Genomic DNA, 12,146 nt, shown 5'->3' with positions numbered 1-12,146 from the left:
GGAGCTTGTCCAGATGTCAAAATTCGGATTGGGGATGTTGCAATGGAGTAACATTTCTTTGTTCAAGATACAACGTCTTATCCATTGATTTTAGGACAACCTCATATTACGACAAGACAGATAGAAACAAAAGTACTTGACGATGGTTCTGCTTATGCAAGGGTACGTAGCGAAGATGGGAGGAAAGCTGTACAATTTCTAACAATACCTCCTAACCATGAACGGAATCGAGATAGGTTGAAGGAGAAACCATTACCAAAGATTGTTGAAGGATTTAAGGATTTTCGGGAGGTACCACTATAAAGCAAGATTATGGAGGTATAAAAGAGGAGGTACTCTCGTTAGATGAAGGTGCCTTTGATGCGAGTTTTATTGGTATTTTGGAAAATGGAAATATTATATATAAGAAATTTGATGATTTTAAAAAAAAAAAAAAAAAAAAAAAAAAAAAAAAAAAAAAAAAAAAATTATATGATATTGAAGGAGAATTATGCAAGTTAGGTACGCAGTAAGAAGATGAAAGTGATTTGGATAATGAAGGTGACGAAGATGAACTGGACAAAGACGTAGAGAATATATTATAAATCAAACAGCAATTGGGTAAATTGGTGCATACCGGAGGATATACAAGTTTAGAGGGGGTGGATGTCGTGTTGTAATACGAGTATACCGTGAAAATATAAAGAAAGAGGAATTTTATTAATGTTCAGTTACCTCGAATATTTGGAGCAACGATCGATTCCATTGCCAATATTCAGAGGCCAGTTCAGAGACCCCGTCACAATCAGTTAGGGCATACTTACTAGTAATGAAATGCTCCGTTCGAGTCCAATAGTAGGAGTCAACAGAATTGAAAGGACTAAATCGATAACTTAGCCAATCTGACGCGAAGGACCAATTTGACCCAATTACGAGAACATCCAGGTCTTACTACGGGCTTCTTATCCAATATGAGACCTGAATTGGTCGGGCGACTCAATGTGGTCCCGATTACGAGGGTTTCGATTCCGTTTTAGGCTGTCTTGTTCTCTGTGCCGTTCCAAAGAACGTTGTTTCTAGAAAAAGAACCTTTTAAAAAGGCAAAAAATGGAGGAGAAAGCTCTGACGGCGGAGCCAATTCCGGATCGAAGACAGAAGATTGAAGAAATTCAGAGGCTAGGATTTGAAAAGGGGGAGAATTAGGGTTTTAAGGGAGGGAGAGCTAGCTTCATGCTTCGGGGGGGAAAAAAAACAGAGAATTGGGATTTTTTTTCATAGGGTTTTGAGAAGATTGAGGCATTCTTTGCTGAAGTCAGTATTGTAATGGTGAATCGAGATTTTTAATGAAGTGGGTGTAATTATTCTTGACTGTTTTGTGAAATCAAAGTTACGTCTGTGATTGAAGAATTAAAAGGGTGTCTATAGGATTGAGTATGCGGAGTGAATGAAAATTTTTTGGTTAATCTAACAAAACAGTTAGTGGATACAAGGTCGTGAGTATAAAGCGATATTAGAGATTAGCAGATTAGGTTGTTCAGGGTTCTCTGTAATGTCTAGAGACTTACCGGCTGGGGTAAAAAGGATTTCGGCAAGCAGTCGAAGGACATCCGTATAGATTTATGATATATCCTTGCAGTCGTTTATATTCCAACAGTCAAAAACCGATAGACTACTTGAATATTAGCGAATCTCCAAACTACCTTCTACAGCCAGACGCCTGGCGTGTTCTCAAGCAGGAAAGCACGTAATACGACACCGTTGCCTGCTACCGCCATCTTATTATTGTTCTGCTGCCTTAATCTACAATTCTCTCTCCTTAACAAATATATATATATATATATATATATATATATATATATATATATAGATATAATTTTATTTTTTCAAATTCAAGTTTATCATTTTATTTGACTTTATATTTTAAGGTACGTTTTACTCAACTTTTCTACTTAATCTTGTATTTTCTTTACAGATTTATTTATAATAAGTGCTTCAACATCTTCAACTACTTTTACTATGGTTCCAACTATTACCAGTGCATCCCAACATTTTTAAGCTCTTTTATTTCCACCATTGACTGTGAATAGAAAAAATTATCTATTATGGGTAAAAATGGTAAAAACAAATTTATTTATAAAACAACTCTCGGATGCCATTATGTTTGAAGAATCTCCTACAATAAGTATTTTTATACCTCCTGCTATTCATTGGAAAGCACTTCTTCTCCTTCATTGCCATCTTCTACATACATTACAACATCAATATTTGGAAATGGAAGACCTTGCAGAACTTTGGAAGAATCTTAAATCTAGGTTTGATCATCAAAAGACCATTTTTCTTCCACGTGCACGTCATAATTGGACACATTTACGTGTCTTGGATTTTCCAAATTTAAATGCTTTCAATAGTGAAATGTATAGTATTGTCTCACAATTACGATTATGTGGACAAAGCATTTCTGAAGAAGAAATGATTGAGAAAACTCTCGCTTCATTTCTTCTTGTATCTGCTGTGCTTGCACAACAATATAGGAACATGAAATTTCATAGTCATTCTGCTCTCATGTCCTATCTACTTCTTGCAGAGAAGCAAAATGAGCTACTCTTATGCAATGCGGAAGCTTGTCCTATTGGAACTACAGTTCCTGAATCTCATGTACTTAATATTTCAAAGTCTAAGAAGAAATTATATAAACATGGAAAACGTGCTCATAAGTATCAGGGTAGTTATAGTCAAGACCATTTCTACCCATATAGAAAGAATAAACGTTCTACTAATAATTATAGTAGAAAAAAAAAATCAAAGATGCGTTCTTGCCATAAGTGTAGAATGATTGGATATTTACCACATGCTTGCCATATTTCAGAACATTTTATTAAAATATTCCAAAAAAATAAGAAATTGTGAGCTTAGGCTCGTGAAGTTCATACCATTGATGCATCCATGGATTCAATTGGTATTGATGACTTAGAGGCTTATATGAATGATAGAACCTCTAATAATGAATCAGATGATGTGCTCAATGATTTTGCAACAACACATACTATCTTATAAGATAGACGATTTTTTATTGAAAAATCTTTAACTTGCCAAACTAAAAATATGATGACCATGGCTCGAGCAAATACATTTTATTTTCAAGAGGGCACAGCAATGGTAAAATTACCTGTGGGTTCCATCATAAAATATAAACATGCGATGTTTGCACCTTCAGTACCTCAAAGTCTGATCAGCTACCGAGATGTGCGTATTAATGGTTGTCACTTCTTGACCGCCACTTTAAATAGAAAAGAAGTTTTGGTTCTTGCGAAGAACCATAAAGTTGTTGAAAAAGCTTTTGCTACAAAAAATGGTTTATACCAAATTATGATTCGGCCTCCCATTATATTTAATTTTGCATCCTTTATTTCAGAGAGTCGTGTTTCTCTCTGGCATGGACAATTGGGACATCCAAGATCCACATTATTTAGAAAGATCATTCCATGTATAACTGGACACAATTTAAAGCGTGTAGATATAGACTCTATGAAATTATATTGTGCATGCGTGCAAGGTAAAATGATTACTCGGCCTTCAATTTGGAAACTTCGACAAGAATTACCACCAATGCTTAAAAGATTGCATGGTGATATTTGTGGTCCTATTAATCCAATATCAGGACCATTTCGTAATTTTTTGGTCCTTGTTGATGCATCAGATAAACAATCACATGTTTCATTATTATCAACTGAAAATATGGTGTTTGTCAATCTTATATCTATGCTTATTTGCTTTTGGCCACATTTCCTTGATTATCCTATAAAAACATTGCGTATGGATAATACAAAAGAATTTGCATAAAGTCTTTTGAAGACTATTGTACTACAACAAGAATCGAGTTGACATCTTATGTTTCATATGAACATGCTCAAAATGGACTTGCAGAGTCATTTATAAAGCATATACAACTCATTATGCGGCCACTCTTCCTTCACGCAAATCTACCTGCATCTATGTGGGATCATGCAGTTTTACATGCTGCAGCATTAATACGCCTCCGCCCTTCTTCTCTTGAAATTGTTTCACCACATGAGCTCATTTTGGGTCGTATTTCAAATATATCTCACTTACGAGTATTTGGTTGCTAAGCTTAGATTCCAATACCAAAACCTCAATGACGTACCATTGGAGCTCATCGACAAAAAGGCATATATATTGGTTTTGATTCACCAAGCATTATTTGTATTGTTGATCCATCAACTGGCACATTATTACGTGCATGTTTATAAAATTGCCGTTTTGAAGAAACTGTATTTCCATCTCTTCAAGGAAGAGTATCCAATCAACAAAGAAATAAAGTACTCATATTTGAAGTATCAGAAACATTTACAATGAATCCCGATCCTGGGACATCTTTGGCAAAAACTGAAGTTGCTAAGATTTTGCATTTAAAACGGATCGTGGATGAAATATCTAATGGCTTCAATGATGCACCTAGAATTACAAGAGTTCGTATTAATGAGGCTCAGAATGCACCTGCTTAGATTGCAATGCCATTGACTATAATACCTCCAAGTTATAACAACAACAACTAAACGAACTCGTGGACCAGATAAGCAACCACGTAAAAAGAAAGCTATAAAATTAACTAATCCTAGTATTATTTTTTAAGAAATTGCCACTCATCTTGCAGGTCTACCAATTCATGATGATATATCCATACATAATGTACCTTCAATTCCTATAAAAAATAATCTTGGAATTGGAAGGAATAAGAACAAGTTGAGTAAAGAATTATCTATTCTGTATTATACCACAGACGATATTTGGAACAGACCATATATTACGATAGATGAATCATTTGCATATATGATTATAGAAGCCCTTTCTTGCAAGGAAGACGATCCTGAACCTCAAACCATCGAAGAGGGGATGCGTCGCTCTGATTAGTCAAAATGAAAAACTGCTATTGAGGAGGAATATGCCTCTTTGCGTAAGAGAAAAGTCTTTGGTCCAATTGTAGACACTCTTACATCTCACCCTGTGAAATATAAAATGATATTAATACACAAGCGAGATGCTCAAGGCCAAATAATCCACTATAAAGCTCGTCTTGTTGCCCAAGGATTTACTCAACGATTTGGCATTGATTATGAATCCACATATTCTCCAGCCATGGATTCAATTACATTTTGATATATTATTGGAATGACAATTCATGCCACCCTTGAAATGCATCTGATGGATGTAGTTACTGCATATCTATATGGTTCTTTTGATGCAAATATTTATATGAAAGTTCCACCTAGCTTAGAAACAGGAATTCCAAATCAACCCGCTCCGAGAAAATATCATGGTATTAAATTATGTAAGGCCTTGTATGATTTAAAACAATCCGGATGAATGTGGTATCAACGTCTTTGAGATTATTTAATTACAAATAATTTTATAAGTGATCCAGTAATTCCTTGTTTGTTTATCAAATGAGATAAAACTGGTTTTGTGATCATTGTTGTACATGTTGATGATCTTAACCTAGTGGGCACTACATCTACATGTGTTACAGCTACAAACCTACTTATATGTGAATTTGAGATGAAAATGCTAGAAAAAATAACTTTCTGCATTGGTCTTCAGATTATGCATCTTACAAATGGTAGCATTTTTTTCTACCAACTAACGTATATTAGACGAATTTTGCAAAGATTTAATATGATTGATGCTTATCCATTGTCCAGACCAATGGTTGGATGTGGTCGTGATGGTCATGATCCACACCATCCATGCGAAGAGGAGGAGGAAATATTGGGAGACCAATATCCATACCTCGCAGCGGTTGGAGTACTTTTGTATTTAGCTACATCTACAAGACTAGATATTGCATTTGCAGTTAGTGTTCTTGCAAGACATAGTGCACGTCCAACACTACGACATTGGAATGGCATCAAACATTTATTACATTATTTAAAAGGTATTGAAGACTTGGGATTATATTACACAAAATCTGTAGATCCAAAATTGATTGGATATTAAAATGCAGGATATAAATCTGATATTGCAACAGCTAAATCTCAAATAGGATATGTATTTTTAAGATATGGAGCTGCAATATCATGGAAATCAGTGAAATAAATAATAACTGCAACTTCATCCAACCATGCAAAAATTATTGCCTTACATGAAGCATCTCGAGAATGTATTTGATTGCGATCAATTGATAAATTCATTCAAACAACCTGTGGATTTTCATATGATGATTCTCCAACTATCTTGCATGAAGATAATAGTACTTGCATTGCACAGATGCAAGTTGGTTTCATTAAAGGCGATAGAACAAAGCATATTGATTCAAAGTATTTTAGTTATACTCATGACTTGATTACTAATCAAGCACTTATAATTAAGAAAATTGAATCTACAAATAACCTTGCTGATCTCTTCACGAAAGCTCTCCCATTAAGCAACCATCGTTGACTTACTTATGGCATTGGTATGCGGTGACTTGCTTTTCTTGAATAAGAAAGTTAATGAGCTCTTTAAATAATTAAAGAAAATGATGTTGTACTCTTTTTCTTTCATCTATGGTTTTGTCCTTAAATAAAATAAGGTTTTTCTAGATAAGGTTTTAATGAGGCAACAATTCTTGATCTTGCAAGATCACAGAAAAGTATAGATCATAATTCTATACAAATTTTATATTATGTAAATATTATGATGAGCAAGGAGGAGTGTTGAGATCATTAAATGTAGCCGACACTCTCCATAATATTTATTGTAGACTACAGTAATTACCATAGCTACAATATTTAGAGTCTAGTGGAGAAGTACTGTTCATCCTCTCCTCTTCTCTCTTCTTGTATATGAGACACAACCAGATTAATAGATTTGTGTGTGTGAAGCTCTCTCTCCTTAGAAACCCTCTTATGTGTATGACTTACTATGACTTACTACTACTCTTGTGTATATATGACTTACTACTACTCTTGTGTGTGTATATGACTTACTATTACTCTTGTGTCTTTCTAAACATTCTCAACAAATTGCAACCCAATGCTGCTGAATAATGACAAACCCTTTTGGAAGATGGAGTGTGTTTTCAGTTTTGAGAATCTCTCATGCTGCAAACATTAAGGAAACAGAGACAATGTCAATACAAGTGAGCGGTGTTGGTTTCGATTAATCATGCATGGTTGAATGTACACTAGAAATTAATGCCCTAACAATCTTTGACAAGGTTTGAGAAAACGCTTAGTTGCACAACAGATAGTAATCCTTTGTCATCAATATCTTAAGAAACGTAATTCATAAGAGAACGTGAGACATATTAACAGGTACTGTGTACAACTGCCATATTTCATTTGGTTAGTAAAGAAATAATTCAGTAGAATTCAAAATTGAAATAAATTATACATATATTGATCTTCTCATAGAGGTGCAACCAATGTTCTTTATGGATGTCTTGCTACCTCGTGAGGAGTTGCTAGCAATCTTGAGCTTTGAAGCGCAGCTGCTGCCAAAATGGTCCACCTCACCGCCGCACTGAGTGCTTGCTGCAATTCAAGTTCATCTGATCGCCTATCATTGATTTCACGATTTTCTAATTGTGACATTTCATATTAACGAAGTGCAGCCTTTAAGAAGTTTGCATCCACAATGCGTTCGTAGCACATCTGCAATCCACAGTTCTTAAATCACAATTTAACCTGAACTCAGAAAATTAGAGACTAACTCAACATTCTTCATGATGAGAACAGGACAAGATAGCGAACACTATCAAACCTTGTATTGCAAATCCAAGGCTTTGTCTTCGCAGTTATTAATCATTCTTGATGAAAACTTCAGCATTTACTGCGTCATCATCCTTCACAAACACACTACCGCTCTTTCGGTGACACAATTTCAACCGTCAACAACAAAGCAGGCAGTAGATTATTCTTCTAAACTCCAAATATGCCACGGCCAAGCAAGGATAAGATAGTACACAACGTTGATAGTATCAGTTTTACCTCTAGAAACAACAACGTGAATTTTCACAAACTTTTCATCGTCCAGCATCATGCATAAAGGTCCAAGTCATTCAGAAGGCTATCCATGGGCGACAATAGCAATCGACTAACGATGAGAACCATATCCAAAAAAAACTTATCGCTTGGCAGTCTTCATGAACATACTGAATCCTAGCTGTCAAAATAGACATTTACATTAAACCGAACCCTATCGTCACTGTTTTTCTTATAACCCCACTACACAGCATTCATAATAAGCACACTACCAGATGTTGCACTAGACTAGACATCCGCACATAGTAGCCTGAATAAATTGTATCTTTTAACTCATCAAAACTATTAAACATCAACATTGATTACAACACCTGTGCTTCGAAGGATACCACATGGGGTTGAATCTGGGCTATATGCTCATACTGTGCAATATCCTTATGTGATTCAAAACCCATGAAGTTATTAAGTTCATGTGCAAAGATTTGTAAAGCGGTTCAGATTCAAAACATTACTCCGAACATTTCAAAACTGCGCAAATTGATTAAAATGACGTCGAGACCAAGCCACAAATGAACCAGCACTCCAAAACCCTCTCTAGAGCCAAAACCTAGCGAATGCCGGTTTCAAAATCACGGTAATGAAAAGGGATTGAAACATAGTCCGAACATTGAAATATGATTTAAAAAACAAAAAAAAACAAAAAACAAAAAACAAACCAGCCTTCACATGAATAGAACAAAGCAGAAAGATCGGACAATGAAGCGCATACACTAAAAGCGGAGCTCAACGAATGCTTGGTATGTTCCACGTTGTTGTTGTTGTTGTTAACCACGATGGATAACAGAAGAGGAAGCTTGTAAACATCAATCTTTCTGCTTCTGATCACTGATAGCACAGCAGTAACATATTTGCAGATTCTTTTTTACCAAAAACCCTAAAGATCCTCAAAGCGAAGGCATTTATATAGTTCTGAGCACAGGCTTGGGCTTCATTGCAGCAGGCAGAAACCCACTCCCCTTAAATTCATGGCTCTTGCATCCCCATATGTTATAAACACACACACGCACACTCCACTGCGCCTGGTTTGATCATGTCACTGGTGTAGTTAAATAAGTAATACCAACACCCAGTGTGCATGGCAGTTTTTTTCTACCGACAAGCTGAGGTTGACCCATTTCTTTGTTCGATTGACTTACGTAGGGATCTTTGAAATGAGATCACTTGTCGGTGGAAGTTTCGCCAAAGACTGCGCAGTTGACAACCATATTCAGAGGTCAGGATCGAGTCTATGGTAACAATGGGTCTGAATATTAAAAATAATGGTTAGAAATATGTGGTTCTGTCTCGTGTTTCTGTTTATTTATTTCTGTTTATTTTTATGTGCTTGTGTGTGTTTGTGTGTATGTTTGAATAGTGGTAGTGATAAGTTTTGTATGAAATCATTCTCTGTTGGTCAACGAGCTCTGCCCATTACGAATAATGCTAAGAGTAATGTGGAAGAATTGTGTCAAAGATAGAATGTTAAATACAACACAACTGTAAAAACTTTTCTGTGTTAAGACTGTATTGTTCATTGATTTTTCAAAGTTTACATGATATTTTAAATTTATATGAGTTTTATGTTTACTGATTCTTTGAAATGGGATTTTTGTAAACTTTTTGCCTTCAATTCAAAACATGAACTAACAGTTTCTCAAAAATAATAATTTTTAACATTTATATGTACATTGATATGTGATATTCGGTTCTTTTGCAATAAGAGAAAAAAAAAAGGAAGTTTATTGGAATTGAAGTGAAGAAGAAAAATTGGTTGAAATTTGCATGATCAAGAAATAGAGCATTAATATTGTTATTGTTGGCTTTGTTGGACTTTCTTAACCAAAGTATTTTGATGATATCATGGTAATAAATAGATAGACACTGAGCGCTATAAATGAGATTACATTTATGAGATTTTTATTTTACAGAAGATAGAGATGGAAGTATTATATCATAGAGATCATACAATGGTTCTTGTTATATGCCTTGAATGACCTAGGACAGTGAAATACGCAAAATGTTATGTGGAAAAAAACTAGCAACTGTTTCCAACAAGGTAAGACTGAAGGTTGTGCAATCAACTCCAAGCTCTGCAACAACAATTGAAGAATCAAGGATTTGCCCACATCATCTCAACAATAACAAAGACATTAGTAGATAGGCTCAAAGCCAACAACAAAAGTAATGGAATCAACTTAATGTTGATACAAGCAAGTGCATTATTAAAGCAATTCTTATTGGTGGTATTTTGTGCATAGATATAGTAGGATTTAAAACTACATCCCTTTGAAGTAGAATTAAAATTCAGTGCCTCAAACTACTTGACCAAACTGTTCTCATATTTCTACCAGCTTATAACTGATCTTGTTTCTACAAGTATGGCAATAGGCACATGGACACTTTTAGTACTATATATATATATATATATATACATTGATACACACATAAAAAATAATAAAAAAATAATAAAATGTTCTATTAAAATAGAATAAAAATTTAAACTAAAAAAAAATTAAATTATAATATTGATATGAAGTAAAAATAACTAAAAAATAACCACAATTTTTATCATTAAATATTATAAAGAAATTATATTTAGTTATAAAAAATATGTATATTACTTTAAAATCCTTTATTTATTTTGTAGTACTTATAATGAATCTAATAATTTTTTATATTTTAAAACCAACTTGTATTTGATATTGTGTGTAATTTATAAAAGTTTTTAGAATAAAATAAATGTAACATAATAATATAAATTAAATAGTACATGTATATATTTATATATTACCACAAGATTATACCAAGTAGATAAATTGCATATTAAAAATCAAAATATATTATAAGTAACAAATCAAATAATTATAATATTTTAATATTATTACATAAGATATACTTGAAAAATATAATAAATTATTTTTTCAAATTTGGTACTATTACTAATTATTTTATTAATTAGAAATAAACTACACTTAAAATTTATCATTCTAAATAAATCTGTAACAATCTTCAAACATGGGTTTTTTAATTTTGTAGTAATCCTCTCTTTATTTGTCAAAGTCAAAAGTTTTCAAATGTGTGAATTCACAATATAACTTAATATTTAAATTATATATATATATATATATATATATATATATATGTATTTTTTTATTGTCAACCTAAGTTTATACTATTTTCTCCCTTAAACTAAATTAAAGCACAATTTTAAATACTTAGGTAGACCTTAAGTGGTCTTTGGTGCTTTTATTTTATTTTTTATTTTTTATTATATGATATGACATTTCTTAAAATAAAAAATTACCTTTGTAATTTTAATCCTAATCCAAATTTTAATTGCTAGCCAAGATCCCTCTAGTTCATAATCAATTCCAATCAAGTCACAATTAAAGGCTATCTTCACCATCTTATTAAATTCCTCAACCAAATTCTACCACACAATATGTTTAATTTAAAAGAAATGTAACAACCCAACTAAATATCAAAAGAATGATTAAAGTAACAAGGAACTCTTACCAAAGCAATGGAGTTACAATTTAATTGCTTTTAGGATGAAAGAATAAAGAAAATTATAAGTTTTGTGTCACCTAGTAAAATAAATCAGTTTTAGGCATTGCAATCCATGGAAGGAAAAATAAATAAATAAATAAATAAAATACATGATAATACAAAATAAAATAAAAAACTATAAAAGTAAACATTCAAAAGTTTGTTTAAATTTCACATAGAATAATTTAGAGCATTTATAAATACTGTGACACATATTTTTTAAAAAACTGTTAAAAAAATAGATTACATAAATGTATGTAGGAAACTTGGTATAGGACAAGGAGACAAAGAAGCCTTCTCATTGGCCCAAAATCAAAGGAATTGTTAACCAATAGAAAGCCCTACACAATATGTAAAAAGACCTCCGCTGTACTATTTGTAAACAGCTTTTCAGTACCCAATGACATGAATTTCCACATAAAGAATTCAACGTTGTTTTAAAAGGTGATGTGTACACAAAAATAGCCATGAGATTATCACCAATGAAAGCTTTCCAGATGAACGGAGACCAGGCGACATTCATTCGTTAGGTAATGAACAATCGCGAAGGTATATTCAGATTCTGATTCCGATTCTCGGGAATAGCCCACCCATTATCCA

The 12,146-nt window shown here is 33.2% G+C and overlaps 1 protein-coding gene across 1 annotated transcript; it reads right to left on the bottom strand.

Moving 5' to 3' along the window:
- Nucleotides 1-6,451: 6,451 nt before the first annotated feature.
- On the bottom strand, nucleotides 6,452-10,443 carry LOC141046383 (COP9 signalosome complex subunit 4-like). Its single transcript, XM_073539864.2, has 3 exons — nucleotides 9,964-10,443; nucleotides 7,425-9,204; nucleotides 6,452-7,076 (listed from the first exon to the last, which is right to left on the bottom strand). The coding sequence occupies exons 2-3, from the start codon at nucleotides 7,566-7,568 to the stop codon at nucleotides 6,981-6,983; spliced, it is 240 nt and encodes a 79-aa protein (XP_073395965.1). The 5' UTR covers nucleotides 7,569-9,204; nucleotides 9,964-10,443; the 3' UTR covers nucleotides 6,452-6,980.
- Between the last annotated feature and the right edge of the window lie 1,703 nt (nucleotides 10,444-12,146).

This window comes from Physcomitrium patens, chromosome 16 (genome assembly GCF_059467195.1).
Source record: "Physcomitrium patens ecotype Gransden chromosome 16, ASM5946719v1, whole genome shotgun sequence".
Taxonomy (NCBI): Eukaryota; Viridiplantae; Streptophyta; class Bryopsida; order Funariales; family Funariaceae; genus Physcomitrium; species Physcomitrium patens.
Note: the sequence above shows the minus strand (reverse complement) of the source record. Positions and strands in the feature narration are given on the sequence as shown.

Excerpts from the sequence above, each read along its gene's own strand:
- LOC141046383 (XM_073539864.2), bottom strand. The coding sequence starts at position 7,568 with ATGTCACAATTAGAAAATCGTGAAATCAATGATAGGCGATCAGATGAA. Across the intron at positions 7,077-7,424 it reads TGCTAGCAACTCCTCACGAG|CATGAGAGATTCTCAAAACT; the intron begins GTAGCAAGACAT and ends TAATGTTTGCAG.